The sequence below is a fragment of the Lemur catta genome, chromosome 8 (genome assembly GCF_020740605.2).
Source record: "Lemur catta isolate mLemCat1 chromosome 8, mLemCat1.pri, whole genome shotgun sequence".
Classification (NCBI taxonomy): domain Eukaryota; kingdom Metazoa; phylum Chordata; class Mammalia; order Primates; family Lemuridae; genus Lemur; species Lemur catta.
The window spans coordinates 34,184,915-34,206,815 of NC_059135.1; the positions used below are offsets into that span (position 1 = coordinate 34,184,915).

Below are 21,901 nucleotides of genomic sequence, written 5' to 3' on the forward strand. Positions count from 1 at the left end.
TTACAGGGAGAGGAGGTTTTCCTGGCAGCTGCCTATTCCACCTCCTTGAGAAGGACTGGAGGAATGGAGGACTTTAACAGTAACTGAAAGGAGCCATTTCCTAGATTTCTAATTATCTTCAAATTTTTCCAGTGACTGTGAAGCTACACATAAACTATGCTGGTGTAGTTACATGCCAGGTGTGTGTTGCTCTGTGATGCCCAGCACACGTGGGGGTCATTTTTCTCCTTAAAAGAGTTTTCATATTGAAAGCCACATTTGGATCTACATAAAACTAAAAATCTTCAGAATATAGTATATAAATAATAATAATAATAATAATACTACAAGTGTATAAATATAAATAAGAAAAAAGCAACAATAGAAAAATGAGGGAAATAGAGTATGAACAAGTAATTCTCAGAAAATGAATTACAAATGGCCAGTAAACAAACATATTAGAAGATGCCCAACTTCATTATTAAACTGGAAAATACAAAAATGAGTTGCTGGTTTTTTTCCAATCAGATTTTTATTAATTTATTAATTTATTTATTAATTTTTATTAATTAATTTATTTTTAAAATAGCTTTATTGAGGTATAATTGATATATAATAAACTGCACATATTTAATGTATACAATTCGATGAGTTTGGACATGTATGTACACCCGTGAAACATCTCTGTCACCTCCAGAAGTTTCCTTATGTCCCTTTGTTTTTTGTTATTTTAGGTTTTTGTGTGTGGTAAGACTACTGAACATGAAGTCCACACTCTTACCAAATTTTTCAGTGCATAATACAGTATTACTGACTCAGATTTGCAATATTTAAAATGTCTGATAATATAGCAAGTGTTGATGGGGATGTGGGGAGACTAAGCAATCTTATACCCTGTGAGTGTGTAAATTGGCACGCTTTGGACAGTGGAGAATACCTGTTGAAACCAAAAGTGTGCATTACCTATGACACATAAGTCCATTTTTAATTATCTATTCCAGACAAATATTTGTATAAGAAGTCATTTTATGGATGTTCATTATCTGAACATTGTTTGAATAGTGAAATATTGGAAACAACTGAAATACCCATCAATAGAAGGAATGTCTAAAAAATATGGTATATTTATGTTGGAATACATGTAACAATTAAAAGGAATGAACTCATTCTGTAAGTAACAACATGGATAGACATAAAAGGTATATTTTTGGCCAGGTGCGGTGGCTCATGCCTATAATCCCAGCACTTTGGGAGGCCAGCGTGGGAGAATCACTTAAAGTCAGGAGTTTGAGTCTAGCCTGAGCAAGAGGGAGACCCTATCTTTACAAAAAATAGAAAAATTGGCTGGGTGTGGTGACACACGCCTCTAGTCTCAGCTGCTTGGAAGGCTAAGGCAGAAGGATCACTTGAGTCCAGGAGTTTGAGGCTGCAGTGAGCTATGATGATGCCACTGCATTCTATCCCAGCCAACAAAGTGAGACCCTGTCTCTATAAAAAAAAAAAATATGTTGTTGAGTGGAACAAGGAAATTCAGAATTCAGAATGTTAGTCAATATAATACAATAATACAAAATTATTGTGTAATTTTTAAATATACAAAAAAGAATATTATACTGACCACCCAGCTTAATTCTCTAGATTTTCTATGAGTACACATATTTGCACATGAAGACACAAGAGCAACTAGAAGCTTACATACCAAACTTAGAGTAGTGATTAAGTTCATAGAGTGGGAAAGTCCAGCATTGGGGGAGATACTCAAGCAGACATTAGCTACATCCGTTAATGATCCATTTTTTTAAAAGAAGAATACATTCATGTATTACTTGTATGATCAAAACATGAAGTAAAAATAGGTTTGTTGCTGCTCATTTATTTAGACAGGCACATTTTTGTGGCTTCAATCCATATCAGTTCAGTTGAAGAGTTATTGCAGGATATCGCTTTCCACCAGAAAGCATCTTTCAAGTAGCAACTATTAATTTAGGTCTGCCTTGTGCTTAACCTATGTCAATGACACATGCTTCCCAGTCTCTAGTCCTTAGTCCCTGACTGTGCTCCCATAATGGTTAGCAAATAGTTTTCTAGTCAGTGATCTCAGGGCTTTTGTGGTATATCGTTCTAGACCGTTCAATGTTTTTACAAAAACGGGATCATTCTATGGGTAATGTTTGAGTATTTACTTTTTTCACATAACAATAGCTTGTGAATCTCTCTCCCATTTGTTAAGCTTTCTTATAAAACATCATGGCTGTATTGCATGGGTATACAGTAAATTATTTAAACAACTCTTCTTTGTCTAACATCAAAGTTGTTTTTAGTATTTCACTTTTATGATCAACCTTTCATAAAACATCCTCAAGGATTAGTCTTAACATTCACCCGAAGTTACTTCCTTTAGAAACATGTTATGGAGCATTCTAATGCACACACAGAAGACAGAAATGGGTTGTGTGTATAACAGAGAGTGGGGGGAGGGAGAGAGGAGGAGGAGCAAGGAGAAGAAAGAAAGCAAGATCAAAGGTCTGACTGGGATTTGCAGTGGTGAAAGCAGGTGGCCACAGGTCTAGGTACCACGCATATCACATGCGCCCTCCATCTTCGGTATCCTGGTGGTCTGGCTGGTAAGGGAGCCCTGGGATGAGATGCTCAGGCTGAAAATGTGGTGATAATAAAATGGCACTTAGAGAGACAGCAAAAGATTCCCTAAAATTCTAGAGCTCTCCCACATATGCGTAGGCATGGACTTTAGTGGTACTGTGCCTCCGTTCTACAGCTGGGATCACTGTAACTGTAGTGGTTGTGGAGAGAGGAAAGCATGAGAAAATAACAGTAAGACCAGCAAATAACTCATCATTAACTTGAATTTATTTTTTTTTTAAATTCAGACTGTACGACTAAGGTCATCTACAGATCCAACAGCAGTTCTTGCTCCCATTCTCTTACTCTCACCTGGAATACAGCTTAGGAAAATCCTAGAAGATGCTGCGTGGCTGGGCCATGTTATATATGGGAAGGATAGGGAGGTTGTTTTTCTATCAAAGGACACTAACCCAGAAGAAAAATAGTATAACAAAAAGCAACTTAGTTCCCTCCCCTACCTCCCCTCTGCTATTTTTATTAAGAAACTTAAAACTTCAAATGCACTAGCTTTCTTAGAAACATTTTGTTAGAAAATATTTCACACATACAGAAAATTATGGAGAATAATATAATGAAAATCCATATGCCTTCTACCAAGTTTTAAGAAATCTTAACATTTTGCCATATTTGCATTATATCTTTTTTCAAAAGGAAATAAAACATTGAAGACACAGTTGCAGCCATTTGGGTACTCTTACTTCATCCTTTTTCACACTCCTCCCTCCCTAGAAAGAAACCACTGTCCAGAATTGGCATCTGTTCTCTTTAGCCATATATTTTACTTTTATTTCATATCTATGCATCCATAAGCAACATATAGAAATATAACTGGTATTATGCCATAGGTATAATTCTGTAACTTGATTTATTCATTCAGTGTTATGATTTTGAAGTACATCTGTTTATATATAGAACTTCAATCTGCTGTTTATTTCCTTGACAGTGTAGAATTCCATTGTACAATTATACCATGATCTATTTATCCATTTTCCTCCTGATCAAGCATTTAGGATTCCAATTTCTTGTTGTTACAAACATGCTGTAATGAACATTTTTATTCATGTATGAATTTCTCCAGGGTATATAATTGGGGTGGAGTTGCTAGGTGGCAGGGCATGCATGGTGGTAGGGCGTGCATGCCATCAATTCTATTACGTAATGCCACATTGTTTCCCAAAGGGGTTGTACCAATTTACACTTCTACCAGCTGTACATTAAGTCTTCCTGTTGCTAACTCTTGGCATTGTCACACTTTATCACTTTCACCAATCTGATGGGTGTGAAATGGTATGTTAATGTTGCTTTCATTTGCTTCTCCCTGATGAATTATGAGAAGTATATCTCCATATGTGTTTTGCCATTAGGGTTTCTTCTTGCATTCACTTTTTGAGTTTACAAAAAATTTAAAGCACACGGTTTACTCTGCCAAAGACTATGCCTGATAAATGTGAATCCAGCCCTCCTGGACTGCATGAAATCTGAATGATATTTGTAACATAAGTGCCAAAGAAACAGCTCCCAAATAAGTAACAAACATGCATTGGGCTGACCAGAGAGATGTGGAGTATGAACACAGTGTGGTCAAATCTACCGTACAGTGTGGTCATATGTATTTATGACCCAAGAAAAGTCCTGACAACAAGGTGGATAATTTTAGAAGGATTTAATAGCTTCCAGAATGTTGGAAGAATGTTGGAAGAGGACCTGAGGGGGTCATTGCTGTTTATTTCTAAACCAAAAAGGTGGGCTTTGTGCCCAGCACTGGGCACTCTGTTGGAACTAAGACTTAAGAGAGGAAATCTAAAATTTGTTTGTGGTAGTGGCAATTTTCTTTTAAAGTTCACCATTTTGCTGTTCTTAATCATGTCTGGGTTTCCTTCTCCGCAGCATTTTCTAGCACCTGAGTCTCCATTGCTCTTCAAAAGATACTTGTTTATACAGTCTCTAGATGATGGTTCTTCGTGTTCTTAAATCTCTGTGTTTGACTTCCTCTTCCTCTGTAGGGCAAGGACCATGGCTTTCACTCCCTTTAAAAATTTGAGTCATAGATTTAGAGGTGCATAAGACATTAGAGATGATTTGGAAATAAGAGCTGCTAATATTTTTCTAGTGCTTTGCCATTTACAAAGCACCTTCACATTCATTTAATTCTCCCAAGCACCTAGTGAAGTGAGTAGAGAAGTACTGTTATTGTTGTGGTTAGCCTCATTTTGCAGATTAGTGGCTTTTGGTCACTGGGCCAGTAGGTGCTGAAATCAGAACTCAAGTCTGGATCTTCTGACCATGAGTCCTACTCACCTTCCATGACTGTGTTCATTTTACCCCAGGGCATTTAGCCCACAGCTTCCTGTTACTGGAGCTGGAGTTGCCTGCTGCCTTTGCATACTTAAACTGATTTTATTATAGTCTTCATTGAGGTAAGGGGCTTGAACCCTTTCATGCAAACTGGAGTTAGTAGAATTAGGATTAAACAAGTTTAACATTGGTAAATTAAGCAACAGTTCATCAGTGGCTCTCACCCTTGACAGCATATTGCAATAACCTCTGAGGAGCTTTTTAAAAATACTCGTGCCTCACCCCATCTCAAACCAATGAAATCAGAATGGTGGCCGAAGGAGAGGCATTCTGTCTCTTTGTTTTATGATTACACTCTTGTTTTCTAGGATTAATACCATTGCATTTGTTCTTCTTCAGTTAAAGAAAAAATTAGTGTAAGCTCTATGATTTGTCATTTCTTTTTAGCCAGTGCCTGCCTTAAACTAAACTTCTAGCTGCCTCTTACCCTTGAAAGTCTGCTGCCTTTTTTAAAGGTTTCTATTTTTCAGTTGTTGGCTGGCCTTGGGCTCACCAAGATTAGTCAGCCTCTACTTCCACCTGACTCACTTTCTCAGTCCTTGCCCCGAGGCGCCTCCGCTTCTGCCTTGCTTTCTAATTTCTTTGATTCGTCCTTCCACTTTTCGTCCTCTTGAGCTTCCTTCCTCTTTGTCCTATGGCTAAAATAGACTTCTGTAATTGCATTTACAAAGATACCATACATATTTTCTCCTCTTCCCTTTTTGTAGCCCTTTTATAAAACATTCCATCTCTGACCAGAAGACTGACCAAAACTCTGAACTCCCCAAAAGGAAGCTCGTGTTGGGTGTTTTAGCTGTTTAGATTCAGACTTGGTGGGCTTGTGCTCGTGATGGCAAATCGGGAGGGTGTTGTGGAAGGAGGCGTACTCTGCTTTCTGTGAATCCACTCACAGGGAGTGTCTGTTCCATGTGGCGGCGTGGCTTCATGCAGTTGAGCATGATGCACGTCTCTGAGTGGGAGCTGGTTTTGGCTCATGCTTGAGCCTGTGTGCCCACCCCATAGCTTGAGAGGGCCATGAGCAATTTACATAGCCTTCATATCTTGTCTGTCCAAAAGCTTCTACCTCCAGACATATCTGGTTAGTCCTAGAGAAACAATTGGGATTCCCAGATAAAGCAGATTTATGCTGGTCCCCTTAGCCCAGATTAAATCTTATCAGAACATGACTAATACAAAGAAAAAAAAGGCTGGTGGTTATATCCAGCAAATGGGAACAAGATACAGCATTTGACTTAATGTCAGCAGAACTTCCCTTGACTCCATTATGCCTCTAACTTGCACTGTTTGGTTCCAGGAGCTCGTGTCAATGCCAAGGACAACATGTGGCTGACCCCACTGCACCGGGCAGTTGCTTCCAGAAGTGAAGTGAGTGATTACCTTATTTAATCTAATACCTACTGTCCCTAGAAAAAGAATTCTTGCCAGCGAATTTAAGGATCCTTACTGGTGAGCAGAGAGCTTTTACATCTAATATTAGAGGGTTACCAAAAAATGAATAGCTGTTTATTTGAGCATGTCTTGCATGCCAGACATGGTGTTGGGAGGATATCTGGGGTAGTTCAAAATGCACAGCATGATTCTTGACTTCAGTGTGTTCTCTGTCTGGAGGGGAGGGAAATCAGAAGCAGATCAGTACCATATCATAATGGAATAGTAGGAGGAAGCAACTAACTGCCTGCTTGAATAGAGGAAGTCTTCCAAGAAGAGATGTCAGTTGAGGTGGTCCTTAAAGGATGAGTAGGGACTTAGCAGGCCAGGAGAAGGACAGAGGCTGAGGAGGGCGCTAAACATGCCAGAGGACAAAGAGTCATGGAAGTGAATGAATAGGGGGCTTAGGTATAACTCGGGGTATAATGGAAGGTAAGTCTAGTAGTGGAGGCTGGGCCAGATGGCAGACGGCCTGGTATTCTCTGAGCAGCGGGGAATGGTCAAAGCAGAGGACTGATACACTCAGATGCATGTTTCGGAAAGACCACTGTGGTAGCAGCGTGGAAGGGGGCTGGAGGGGGCAGGATTTCAGGTGGGGGTGCCAATGCGGGGCCAAAGAGGCCTGAACTAGCTGTGATGAAGGCACAGAAAGGAATCAATGATTTGAGACCTAATTGGAAGTGAACCTGACAGGATTTGATACCTTGTGAGGGTCAGGTGGGTTAATGGTGATGCTGGGCACCTGAAAGGCACAGAGCAGGGGGGCAGGGTCAGGAGTTGGTTCTGTTTGAGCAAACCAAATTTGGCAATATGTCCCTGGAGTGCAAGCTCCATGAGGGCAGGAATCTGTGTTTTGTTCCTTGATGTATCCCAAGCCTGATACATTCTAGGTACTCAAGATGTAATTCATTGTTGAATGCTGGAAATCCAGGCAAAGGTGGCTAATAGATTATCTATTATTATTTACACAGGTCTAGAGCTCAGGGACAGGGAGGATGATCACAGAAACCGTGGCAAATGCATCAGCTGGTTCAGGGGAAGTATAAAGGGTGAGAAGAGATGACCAACGTGGGGTTGAGAGTGACAGGGAACCCTGGTGAATGTCAGCCTTGAGGCCTGGTCAGAGGAGATGCCCACCATGCAGGGATATGGGAGGTGCTAACCTTGGATGTACTTGGTGTTGGATGAATAGCCTTCATAGCCCTGCTGACCAAGTGAGGCTTCTCCTCTGCCACTGGAGACGGAGATGTTCTCCAGGTATGCCTACGAGCAATAGGTGTTTTTGAGAATGAATATGATGAAGTCACAGATGTCTATGGCTGTCATCAGTGTCAGCTTTTCCTCCTTGGCATCTATCTGGAAATTTCAAATATACTTGGTAGGTGACAGTTAGCTTAGTAGTCATAGTTTTCCGTGCCATTCTTTGTGATTTGAATAGTTTTTAAAAGGGGTTCATTGTATTCTCTTTCCAAATTGCCTGCATGGAATGAGACAGGTAAATAATTGTCAATTGCCTGGCTCACACCCTGGGGAATTCAGAGTCTTCTTATGGTCTCACATGTCATTTCTATTTCATCTGGGAAAACAGGTACAGTGGGCTGCCTGAGTTGATACGACTAGCTTCATGAGACCAGCTCCTTCATAGGAGAGTATTTTCTTAAAAGACCACTTGATCCTTGGTAAATTTAAGTGTATCTTAAAAAAATATATTTTTTTAAAGAGGGGGGGAAATATATAAATATATATATTTACATGTATATTTATATATTTTCCTTCTTCAAGAACAAGGTCTTTTTGGTTAAAAAAAAATTTAATATGGACATCCTACATGCCAGGCACTGTGCTTGCTGATGGAGTTACAAAGAAAACTAAGACCTGTGGCCCCCAACTTTAGGAAGTGTGTAGTCCAGTGGGAGAGAAAGACACAAAAGCAGATGATTTCAGTATTCTGTGACCTTCCCCAAGTGTTCTCCATCTTTGTTAGCTCAACTAGTTGCAAAAGCTTTGATCCTCAAAACATCCATTTTCCATCAACATTAGCCCACCATCTTTACACATCTTTAGTGTGTTTGAATCTAGTCAACCCAATGATGAGAAAGGCATTTGTTGTTTCACCAAGTAACCAGCTCTCTCTGCAGGTTTGCTGAGGGGAAAAAAATCCCTTGCAGGTGTCTCTTGCCAGGAAGAAATTAAATGCAAACAAACTCTGAATTATAAGTAATCAGGGTCATATATAAGCTCACAAAAGAGAATGTCCTCATATTAATGCATCACCGAGAGTCAAAAAGTTTCTTATGAAAATTGGAGTCTCGGCTGGGCACAGTGGCTCGCGCCTGTAATCCTAGCACTCTGGGAGGCCGAGGCAGGCGGATTGTTTGAGCTCAGGAGTTCAAGACCAGCCTGAGCAAGAGTGAGACCCTGTCTCTACTAAAAATAGAAAGAAATTATCTGGCCAACTAAAAATATATATAGAAAAAATTAGCCAGGCATGGTGGCACATGCCTGTAGTCCCAGCTACTCGGGAGGCTGAGGCAGAAGGATTGCTTGAGCCCAGGAGTTTGAGGTTGCTGTGAGCTAGGCTGACACCACGGCACTCTAGCCTGGGCAACACAGTGAGACTCTGTCTCAAAAGAAAGAAAGAAAGAAAGAAAATTGGAGTCTCTGTAACTACTGTTAGAGTTGACGGTACAGTGGACATCTTAACTCCAAGCACATTGCTGTGTTGTAGAACATCCTAAATTCAGATCTCCTTCTTTTGAATTTGGTCCTATTGCCATTATTGTATACCTCTCCTAACTAATAGCTGGGGAGAGGGAAGTAGGCTTGAGGGGAAAGAACAGAGAAGGTTTGGGCTGGTATTTTGGAATTGGGCTGTTAGCACTTGCCAAAGGGAATATATAGTTTCAGCATGAGAGCTGGCACATGTCTGTTGCTAAGATTGGCAAGCCCTAATATTATTTACATGACCATATATTAAATGCCATTTCTTCACTGAAAAGCTTATAAACTCTATACTGTCCTCAAAGCCTCTTTGCTTATAAAACATAGGTAATTGATCTTTTAGGGTTCAAGGTTCAACCAGAGAAGCAGAACCACCATGAGAGTTATAGAATAAGATATTTATTATAGGAATTAGACCTTTCACAATTGTGTGGGTTGCTGAAGAATTCTATGTAAGACTGTCACCTCCGATTCCGTGTGGTCCTGAGGTCACTATAGGTCAGCAGGGTCTACAGTTGAAAAGAAAAGCTGGATACGAAAAGGGGGAGAACAGGGACAAACTGGAACTCATGTCTGTCCCAACATTATTATGGACACGGGTGACTTGCAGAAGGAGCTGTGGATGCACCTGGCCCAAGAATTGGAGAAACCAAAGGAAATGGCAGGGTCTGAAGAAGTATTGAGCCAGGTACTGTCCTGTGCCAATGCGGTGATTGAGCCGATTACTGACATCATGTGTGAGCTGCAATAGTACCTGGTGCCAAACACACCAGTCAGGTTGCAGTTTCACTTATGCCTTCCAAAACTCATGGAGATTTCTCTTGTGGCCAATCCCAAATGGAACATTATAGGGTTGCAAATTCTGGGAAATGTAGTTCGGCTTGGTGAACTTAGTATAGTACAAAACCACCCTAGAAATTTTTATTCTATTTTCCTTTTAAAAATCTTCTAGACAGTAAGCTACTTGAAATGACTCCCATGTCTATTACTTGCCACTGTATTTCTAGCATCTCAGCTGGTCAGTAAACAATTTTGACAATTGTTTTTTGAGTGATTCATTAAAGACTGGGTTTCAATTCAAGCTACAATAATAATTCTCTGTGTAACTGCTAACATGGAACTAGGATACACCACACAAGAATGCTGGTGGTAATCATCTTTCATGTATGCAAATTGATCTCTCAGAGTTCAGGGTTCAATCAGGGAAGCATATTTACAGGAGTGTGTGCACTACAAGCCAATTAGGCCTTTGAAACCTGCAAAATCAGGACCAGTTCCAAAATTGCATGTAACACAGATATCAGTATAAGTCAAAATTTCTGAGCCTTCTTTCCAGCCAGGCAAGATTTATGTTCAGAATTCTGCGTCTGGAAAAATAATGTGCATTGCTAAGTTCTTTTCCTGAGCATGTTATAACGATAGGAGCATCGGATCATGATATTGATTAAACATCTATCTATGTTATGTCCTCCGTAGACAAGAAGGTAGATCAAAACATGACCACACCCCTTGAAAATCTTCCTACGTATAGTTGAGTTCCAGATAAATCTTGCAGACTTATTTGGGTACTGACCAGGCTGTCTTGTGTGCGTCCTTCTATACCCAATCCTATAACCTCCCACCCTCACCCATGCCCATGGCTGGCACATCTGGGATTCTCATCTTGGAAACAGCTTGGATCCAGATAGCGTTGTCTCTTTATGGGCTCCCCGAGGGCTTCACTGGCCTCATCTTCCTTTTTCTCTGACTCCTCCCAAGGCTGTGAAGAAATGAAGAGAGATCCTCACCAAAATATTAGGGAAACATATTTTGTTAATGAACATATTAATAGATAAGCAAGATTTGGGGCTGCCAGGGAGAATATTCTGAAGTGGTTTTGAGAACTGTTTCATATTGTTTCCCCTGTCTAGCTCATTCTTGTTGCTTCTTTGCTTGTCTTCTTGGAAAAGAGCAGCTGTAGGGGAAAGAAGTTAACGGTATACAAACACAGAGAGTCTGACGCATGTTTATTGAAGCCCACTTGGTATGGACTTCACTTACCTTTCCTAAGTCTGCTGTGAGGACACAGTGTTTGGGACAGACAGCCAGGCACACAGCCTACTGCAGAACTCTGCAGATGCAACTGGCCTTTCCCACACGGCCTTCCTGCTGTAATGAGCTAAGAGTAACATCGAAGGAGAATTGCTAGACTTTTCACTTTCCTGTTCTAGAGACTATCTTTTGGTTAGAAAAGTTAAAAATGGTTGTATACTGTCTTTAGAGTGTAGGATTGAGAACATTGTGTCCATGTAAGCGTTGTCATTATGAGCATTTATTAAACACTTACTGTGTGCTAGGAAGTATGCCAAGGACTTTCTGTGTTTTATTACATTTTAACTTCTGAGCCATCCTTTTAGATTGTTACTACTGGCAATGCTAATTTAGGAAACATAATCTCAGAAGTTAGTAAGGCACCAAAGATGTCACAGCCAGTAAGTGGAGGAGAGTGTGACTGGAGAACCTGCTGGCTTAACCACCGTGTGCTTCTCTGCTGCCCTCAACTCCCACGAGCACCCTTCTGGATACCGTTCTGACCAATAAAATGCTTCTATTTTTGGCTTCAGTGCAGACAGAAATCCCAACTGGTATAAAGATCTTTCCAAGAGCTGAGCAAGATGAGCATATTATTTTATAGCTTAAATTTTTAAAACTTACATTTTCCCCTTTCCTCTAAAAAACACTGTCATTATTGTGGACTAACTGCTAGTGGAAAGGAGAACTGGAAAAATTACATGGAAGACTAGACTGTTATTGCTTTCTTTAAATTGTCTCTATGATTATAAAAAGATGTTTACTTATAAAACATAGGTTACCTGGAAAGTAAGCCTTTTATAATTTATTAGTTAGAATGTAGATGGGTGGTATTCCAATTTTGTGTGCATTTAAATCATTGTGGCTACTTGTTAAAAGTACCTGTTCTAAAACCTCACCCCCAGTGATTCTGGTGAAGCCTATCGTTGGGCCCCAGAATCTGCCTTTTATAAAAAAGATTCTGATACCTGTTGTCTACATGCTATACTTTGAGACCTGAGATTGAAGATTGGGGATACGTGAGTGTCTGCACTTCCTAATGTTTGAAGCCAGTGCTTCTGCACTAGTTCCCTTAGAATTCTTTCATATCCCAAAGGCTCCAGTGAACTGTCTCTGTACTACTAGTTCTTAGAATAATTGTACTCTAATGATAATTATAATAAAGGATGAGTTTAGTTTGATGATTGGTGCTTTTAGAGGAACAATCCCATTAATTGACCAAATTGGTTGGACACCAATTTATACAATTCTTAAAGATAATGGAATTGCTATAATCAATATAGGATAAAAACCCTTACTAATTACAGTAATACAGTAAGAGCCTTCAGGACTTGAGTACAACCTCAGGGACATCAGCCTACAATAAATGTCCCGTTAATACTTGCAGATTATTACGTAAAGAGTTTGCTGATGATTATGGTAATATGTTTAATTTATTGAATATACATCATGTGCAAGGCATCCATCAGGCTTTGTAGAGAATATAGAAAGTTGTATAACTCTCAGACCTTGGTCTAAAGCAACTTATAATTTATCAAAGTTGACATTGTTTATGCCTGCAAGGACTATGTATAGTCCTAAACAGTTACTTTCCCATGAGTAATTTATGACTACTTAAATACAATGCACATTTGAGTGTAAGAAAACAAATATTAAGGGTGATACTTTTTAAGACACGTGCTTCCTGTTCTTCTTATCTTTTCCATGTGCCACAGTATACGCTCTCCTTCTATTACAAGGTTGGAGTGGCCTTTGTAAAAAAAAAAAAAAGTCATAAAAAGTGGAAATTGAGTGACTGCAAATGCCATCTCCAATTCTCTCCTATGTGACATCCCTTGACAGTTCCTCCCTTCTGTCTATTATTTCTGCATCTTATTTAGGACAGCCTACTATGTGGTATCATCCAACAAGGGCTATAGTCCTAAGACAGAATGCTAATTGGCCTGATACCTCCTTTCAGGAGAAATGCCGGAAACCTCACTAGTGTTTTTTCATTGAAAAGGAAACAAAGGAGGCCAGGCATGGTACCTCATGCCTGTAATCCTTGCACTTTGGGAAGCTGGGCCAGGAAGATCGCTTAAAGGCAGGAGTTTGAGACCCTACCACTACAAAAAAATTTTTAACAAGTAGCCAGGCATGGTGGCATGCTCGTGTCGTCCTAGCTATTGTATAGGCTGAGGCAAGAGATTCACTTGAGCCCAGGAGTTAGAGGTTACAGTGAGCTATGATCGTGCCACTATACTCCAGCCTGGGCAACAGAGCAAGATCCTGTCTCTAAAAAAGGAAACAAAGGCTTTGAGGGAACATGTTCACAGTGTGCCCTGTGTCCTGGTGCTGGCCCATGAGCTTTTGTCTTATCTGTCATGGTAAGAGTAGGTGTTCAGAAACTTTTAGGGCAATTTGATAATTTCATACTCATTAACTTTAATAATAAAATAATTGTACTAATTTGCAGTCTTATCAACAGTGTATAAGTATTCCTTTCTCCCTACATCCACACCAGCATGTATTGTTTTTGGACTTTTTAATAAAAGCCAATCTAACAGGGGTAAGGTGATATGTCATTGTGGTTTTAATTTCCATTTCCCCAATGATTAGTGACATTGAGCATTTTTTCATATGTTTATTGGCCATTTGTCTATCTTCTTTTGAAAAGCTTCTGTTCATATCTTTTGCCCACTTTTTAATAGGATTGTTTGTTTTTTTCTTGCTGATTTGCTTGAGTTCTTTGTAGATTCTGGTTATTAGCCCTTTATCGGATGGATAGCTTTTCAAATATTTTCCCCCATTCTGTAGGTTGTCTATTTGCTCTATTGATTATTTTCCTAGCTGTACAGAAGCTTTTTAATTTAATTAAATCCCAGTTTTTTATTTTTGTTGTTGCTGTGATTGCCATTAGGGTCTTTTTCATAAATTCTTTGCCTAGGCCAATATCTGGAAGAGTTTTTCCTATATTTTCTTCTAGGATTTATGGTTTCATGCCTTACATTTAAGTCTTTTATCCATCTTGAATTAATTTTGGTGAGTGGTGAGAGGTATGGATCCTGTTTCATTCTTCTGCATGTGGCTATCCAGTTTTTCCAACACCATTTATTGAATAGGGTTTCTTTCCCCCAGTGTATAATGTTATCTGCTTTGTCAAAGATCAGTTGGCTGCAAGTTAATGGTTTTATATCTGGGTTCTCTGTTCTGCTCTATTGGTCTATGTCTCTATAAAATAATTGCATTCATAATTTGTGTCTTTGTATTTTTTCATTTTATTATTCTATTATTTACTTTTAATTTTTATTGTATTTCACAAAAGTATTGACTCATAATGGAATTGGAATAATAACAATCTTTTAAAAACTGGTCCTTCACCACAGATAGTTTGAAAAGCACTGTTGAAGAATTTTTTCTTGATTCAGAAAGTGTTCAGCTTTTCTTCCCACACTATAGTTTCTTTTTTACCTTATAAATTTCTGTCATAGCAAACTCCTGGATATTGATTTTTAGCCATTGTGATACAGGAAAAGACAGACTTCTTTGATTTAAAAAATCATTAATTCCCTATATAGCCACACATTACTCCCTTGTAAAGCCCGAGTGAAAGAACTTCTAAGGTTAAAATTTTTGAAAAAGAAATGCAAGTTTTAAAAAGAAAATTGTCCTTTTTTAACCAAAGCTTTGTTTTTGCCAAAATATTATGTTAAATTTCTGTTAAATATATTAAGCTAGTTGGGCAGACTAAAACTTTGGAGATTAAAAATGTAAATAAGGAGAATTAACATTTGAAAGTATTTATGTCAGGATGCTTGGCTGAGACTATCCGCTGAGTATGTCTGGTATAAAATGGCCTTGTAGAAAATGCATGAGCCTGTAAGTCAACTAGGCTGACAGGTCATCACCTTGGACTTCAATTATCTTGCCTATAAAAGAAAGCTGCCTATGAAATGAAGGGGTCAGCCAGGCTGACACTTAAGACCTTCTCCATCTGTAATATTTTATATGTCTATGACTTTGATTCCATAATCAGTTCAAACTATTGTATTTTCATTTTTAAAAAGTTAATCTGTGGAAATTAAGTAAGAACTCCTCCTTTGTATGCTAAATATTTCTCAATAGAGTCCTTTCTTGTCAGGAAGATGAAAACTATGCAATGCATTACATAAACAGATATAGAAATAAAAGCGGAGAGGGAAAGTTGGCAAAGTTGAAACGTTTTACAAAAGTAGAGAAATAAAAGTCATGGCTCTTCTGGGCATCCTTGAGCTGTAGAAGAGAGTATTGGTATGAAAGGCAAATGTGAAATTGGCACTCACATGGCAATTGCCTAAAGTTTGTGGAAAAGGAATCTATTAGAGACCCTACTCACTTCTTTTTTTCCCACCTTTTGGTGAACTTGAACTTTTTCCTTTACCAATTATTTAGGTATAACCCAGATGTTGGTCAGGATTACCTTGCCTTTTAAACAGATGTGACTGGCTAGGAACTACATGCCGTATCTTATATAAAGTCTAATATTCTCCCATTGATTTCAAAGAATTCCTAGAGATTTAAATTGTTGATTGCCTGGGTCCACAAGCTCGCTTCCCCTGCATTAGTTTGGACAATGGGTCAGCTTTCCCTTCTTCCCACTCGGCTTACTGACCTTATCCCAGCCCACATGTGCACCTCTAGCCTGGAGTGAGGGGCCCATGTTCTCTCTCCTCTCTTTCCGTCCTCATCCCTTCCTTTCTTCGACCCTTCAAATGCTTCTCACACTATTATGCAGAACAATGCAGCTATGTACATCCCCCTTCCAAATGGACCCCCAGCTACACAGCAAGGGCCTTGTTCAACACAGAGGCCACTGACTCTTTCAACAGGATCTACCCTCCTCAGCAGGCAGTTTGGTTTTAAACTGTATTTTTTCCACTATGCTGGTAAATAACAAAATTTTATTTTAATCAGATTTGATAATTTGCAATTTTGGGCCATTCAAACAACGGTATCTGCAAATCATTCATACGTATTCATTTAAAAGTAGAGTGTCTCCTAGATCACGTCTCATTCACCTAGTGTGATTTACTTCCAAAGTAATTGTATTTTGTTACCTTTAAAATACAAATTTCTTATGAATTCATTGGTCTTACTCTAAAGAGTATAAATTAGTGAGAAGATTCTGGATATTATCTGTTTTGTTAGTCTATCCTGAATTTACATGATATTGAATGCAAAGCAGGAATCTATGTAAGTACAGTAAAATAGCACACAAGGCAAAGGTATTCAAGTGACAGTGTATATTGTTATCATAATATTTTGTTGTGAATGTGTGAAAAGGGTACTACTATAACGTCTTTCGTAGTATTGCTTTGAGATGGTCATCTCCAACTTTTTGGGTCATATATCTGCAAAACTTTTTTCACTTGTATCCTTGAAGTATTCATCTCATTTGTTTATAAATTTTGTATATATGAACTAGCTAATCTTTCAAGGCATGATATACTTAGGGTGAAGCTTTTCATTTATCCTAGTTTTACGTAACCGTGTAGGTAATTGTCTTCAGATGATTTTTCTCTATTTTATCTAAGTCCTTGTCAGAGCCGACTAAATTTGTTGTTGCTTTTATCTTGTGATGTCGGCGATAGGAAAGCTTTCAGCTGGAGTAGTAAGAAGCTTCAGCTCTGTGACTTCCACATTGTTTATGCTTGCCTTGTTATTATATTAATGTTATCTTTAATCTGTGGGTTCCTTGCATGAATCTTGTCCCTTTCAGGGTTCTTTTAGTTTAGTGCATTTTAAAGTCTGTAAATCAACTTAGCAGCCCATCCCTGTACATTTCAGGACACTCAAAGCAAATGAGTGGAGAGGGCAAGCCCCACTCTTCCCTGAGGGCATCTCAAACACTGAGTGAGGTAGAATCCTCTGTCCTACTGACTGAGGGCATAGTGCCAACCCTGAAGGTAAATACTAGCTAAAATGCTTTCCTTTTTAAAGAAAATAAATATGAATGGAAGTTCTAATATTTCCCCCCATATTGTAATCGATTGTGGATATACATAAACTGCACAACTTATGAGACCAAAGTTGGTAAAAATATTATTTTTATTCTAATTTTAATCTTACATTGTGATTTACGAGGGCTGTCCAGAAAGTATACAGCCATGTAATATGAAAAATATATTAACAATGGCTGGATGCTTTCCGGACAGCCCTCGTAAATCTTATGTCATGATTTAGCTTTTCCTTTGTTTATTTTTGTTCACTCAACTCGGTTTTTAGGCTAGAGCTCAGCTAATGTTTCTTTCAATCTTCCACAGCTCTGGCAGTGTTTTGCACATAGCAGGCGAGCATTAATAATGCACGTACACATTCCACTCTAAAATGGGTCAAGGAGTATTTAGTAGGACTTCATTGTCAGTCTTTCTGAGAATGGGTGTCATGTATCTTTTTTTTGCTTTTGATAATCCTAACAAATTGTTTGCTTGGATCCTATCAGTTTATTGCCTTTTATTTATATGATCTAAATCAGTAGTCCCCAACCTTTTTGGCACCAGGGACCGGTTGCATGGAAGACAATTTTTCCACTGACTAGGGAGTGGGGAGCAGGTTTTGGGATGATTCAAGCACATTACATTTATTGTGCACTTTATTTCTATTATTATTGCATTGTAATATATGATGAAATAATTATACAACTCACCATAATGCAGAATCATTGGGACCTCTGAGCTTGTTTTCCTGCAACTAGAAAACTTCATCTGGGGGTGATGGGAGACAGTGACTGATCTGACAGGAGGCGGAGCTCAGGCGGTGATGCAAGCGATGGGGAGCGGCTGTAAATACAGATGAAGCTTCTCGCACTCTCTGGCGGCTCTCCTCCTGCTGAGCAGCCCGGTTCCTAACAGGCTATGGACTGATACCAGTCCATGGCCCTGGGATTGGGGACCGTAGATCCAAATGGAATATCCTTTATTTACTACAACATTTATTTAAGCTGTATTGTATAATTTGCACAGTTACTTTCTTTTTGCTCTCATTCTACGCTCCAAGTTAGCCATTCATCTCAATATGTTGCTACTATTGATTCATGGAACATTCTTTTTATCCCCTCATTTATGTCCCTCATAAAAGTGTTAGTTTTGCTGAGTTCAAACCATCCGCTATCTGGAGCACTTTCCTCTACCTGTAGGAGGAAATAGATTGGACAGTGCAGCTCTGTGGGGACTGCGGTGGGCAAGGGTAAGTTCTTGGTTCATCAGGGATGATAGGAGTGTGGTCCTGATGCCATTCACTGGTTCATTGATGCCACACTGACAAGATGCCCATAAAGGAGCCCCACTGACTGGTCCCAGACTTTTAGAAGTCTCTAGAAGTAGAGAGAAGCAACAGCCAGCCATTCCCTCCTTGAGAGGAGCTATATCATTCGCCTGACTGAGGGAAGAGTGTCCTCAGTCCCTGCTGCACAAGAGTCTCCAGGGAGCTTTATAAGAATGCTGAGGTCCATTAAAAAAATCTCTGGGTGGGAGCAGGTGTCTGTGTTTTTAAGAGCTTCCCAGGTGATTCCACTGCACAGCTTGGGTTGAAAGTTAAAGATAGAGAGGATAGTTTGCAGATCAGGTCAGTAGAAGGAAATAAAATGTGGGAGGCTCAATGAAGGTGAAAGAGCTCAACGGTGGCAAATACATTCCATTATAACATGGAAAAGGTTGGGAGAAGATGGACAAAATTCTTAGCTTCAAGTCGAGATAGTAACAGAGATATTACTTCCCTTGACCACTTACTGATCACACAAGACTTGGAGATAAGTTGTTGATAGAGAGAATCAAATATTTACAAATTGATCAAAAAATGTATGGAGGGCTTTTGAGGCCTTTTGGCTTTGGAAGCTTATTGACAAACACCTTTAACCTTCAATGACTTTTTTTTTCTTTTTTTTTTTTTATTTCAGCTCATTATGGGGGTACAAAAGTTCAGGTTATATATATTGCCCATCCCCCCCATCCCCCCGAGTCTGAGCTTCATGCGTGTCCATTCCCTAGACAGTGCTCATCGCACTCATCAAATAGGTGTACACCCATCCCCCCCCAGTCAGAGCTTCAAGCGTGTCCATTCCCCAGACAGTGCGCATCGCACTCATCAAGTAGGTATACAACCATCCCTTCCCCCCAGCCTCCACCTCTGTCCGATACCCAATTGGTGTTATCCCCAAATGTGCACTTAGGTGATGATCAGGGAAACCAGTTTGCTGGTGAGTACATGTGGTGCTTATTTTTCCATTTTTGGCTACTTTTGGTCTATGGATATTTGACTCTGGTATGCACACTTGCACCTGGGTGTTCTCATTTGGCCTAAGAATGCCTTACACCTTATAAGGAAACCTTATACTTAAAATATTTATTTGGTTTTAGAGATGTGTCAGGGCTCTTGGCTTGACACAGAAAGGTAAAGTGACTCTTTCTTAACCTGTGCCACTCATTTGGTCTTTATCACATACTACCTAGCTTGTCTTGAGGCAGCCTGTGAGGGCAGGGAGTTTTTCTTTTCTCTCTATATTTCCATAGTTGGTGAAGCATCTTACACCCAATAAGTATTGATTGAGCACCTGTCAGTGACCCCTGCAAACTCTGCTTTTGTTGTAGGAAGCAGTACAAGTACTGATTAAGCACTCGGCTGATGTCAATGCAAGGGACAAGAACTGGCAGACCCCCCTGCATGTGGCAGCAGCCAACAAGGCTGTCAAATGTGCAGAAGTGATCATTCCCCTGCTGAGCAGCGTCAACGTCTCCGACCGAGGGGGGCGCACAGCCTTGCACCACGCAGCTCTGAATGGCCATGTGGAGGTGGGTGTTCTCATCACTGGGAATTGGGACACTCCCTACAGACCCTCTTAGCCATCACATTCTTAGAGAATGTGATGATAATATTTGTACAACAAACCTTCGGCACCTATATCCATTCTTAAATTTAGAGCCACAATGCATTGAAAAAGTAGGCTGACACTCAATCTTTTCTTCTGACGCACATGCCACAGGGTCTGCTGTGACATCATCTTCCTACTTTGTTAGAAGTCCAGATGACTGACCTGCCTTTAGATTTGTTGTTAATTTGGCTCCGATCACCACCTACAAGCAGTGAGGAGCCCTCATCATTACAGAGTGTATGTTTGATTTCATTTTTGGTTATCTTTCAGATGGTCAATTTACTCTTGGCAAAAGGGGCAAACATCAATGCATTCGACAAGAAGGACCGACGTGCTCTGCACTGGGCAGCTTATATGGGTAAGGATTCCATGCATAGAAAGCAAAGTGCAGATAACCTTAACTAAATAAGCCATGGGTGTTTCACTGACCATGTAGATTTTCTCTTGGGAAAAATCTCACTTCTTTTCAAGCTTGGATTCCAATTAAATGAAGATTCGGTTCATTTTACTGGCATACATAGAGTGCTCTGCTGGGGCAGTTGCTTTGTCAGAGATTTATTTATCCTGCAAAGGAAGAGGAGGAATGAATCATGGCCTGTACCTCTTTGAATGTGCTTCAGTCTGGATTGGAAATCTGCACACATTGTACTTATTCTAACTTGTCATGGCAGCAAAATAAGGTATTTTAAAAAGAAAGAGGACTGCCTAGCAAAGCAAGGACACAAATTCCATTTGTGTTTTTATTGATAATATGTTTGAAAAAAAAAAAACAGGAAGGATGAAAGGACGAACCCCTGGCTATTTTATGGGTGGAGGTGGCCAGAGTCAGTGCAGATTGTCCTGATACTCCACTGGACAAGGCTGGGGCTTGCAGTCCTCTCTGCCCACTTGCTCGGGTGGGGGAGATGAAAGAAGAGGTTACATTTTTATATTCTTACATTTCACTTTTGTTGGCACAAATGCCATTGACAAATGATAGACCTTACAGAGTTTATTCTCAGTGTAGAACTTGTGGGAAATGAAGAATTAAGATACTCCTTTTGTGTTTCTAATTGGAGAACATCCTGCAATTAGTAAAGAAGACAGAATTCTATCAGCACCAAGTTGTAAATGACCTGAATACCCATCCACAGGGATTGTTTTGGCAAATTATGGAAGATCTACACAATGGAACACTCTGCAGTAACTACAGTGATGATTTCCATGGGTATTTATTAACACAGAAAGATTCTGTGATATGTTAAGTGAAAACAGATTATAAAACAGTATGAATAATATGATCCTCATTTTCATAAAAAACTATACAATAAAAACCAATATGGAAAATATTTTACACTAAAATATTAATTGATTATCTTCAGGAATTGGTGATTGTGGATGATTTTGGTTTCTTTTTGGCAACTTTTTGCCTTTCTGAATCCTTTTTAACAAGCATATGTGCCCTTTGTCATCACTTTAAAAATTAACATTAATTGTATGGGAAAAAAAGCGTGGGTTGCGGCAGGAGTGAAATAAATTATGTGGCCATAGATGGGTCTGAATGGATCCCTGGGCTTATAAAACAAGAATCTTAAAATTTTACAAGCATTAGCATTTTTCTAAAAAGATAACATGGATTTTCAAGTTGGTTGAATCAGATGACCTGTAGGATTGGAGCCAGGGATTGTTTGCCAAGAGAGAGAGGTGTAGGCAGAACACACACTTGAGCTAGTGTGAGGTAGGACACAAAGGATCTGGGGTTTCAAGTTTGTTTTTTGCTGATGTATCTATAGTTAAAACATTTAGGTAAATGACTTTAAAGAAGTAAAGTTATTTTGTGTG

The 21,901-nt window shown here is 39.4% G+C and overlaps 1 protein-coding gene across 3 annotated transcripts in view; it reads left to right on the top strand.

Annotated features, from left to right (window-relative positions):
* ANKRD44 (ankyrin repeat domain 44) overlaps nucleotides 1–21,901 on the top strand; it is a 284,470-nt gene that overhangs the window by 150,866 nt on the left and 111,703 nt on the right. For all 3 annotated transcript variants that reach the window (XM_045558960.1, XM_045558961.1, XM_045558962.1), the window contains exons 4-6: nucleotides 6,272–6,342; nucleotides 19,800–20,000; nucleotides 20,351–20,438. In XM_045558960.1, the coding sequence (XP_045414916.1) occupies nucleotides 6,272–6,342; nucleotides 19,800–20,000; nucleotides 20,351–20,438 (360 nt within the window). The remainder of the gene's footprint in view (nucleotides 1–6,271; nucleotides 6,343–19,799; nucleotides 20,001–20,350; nucleotides 20,439–21,901) is intronic.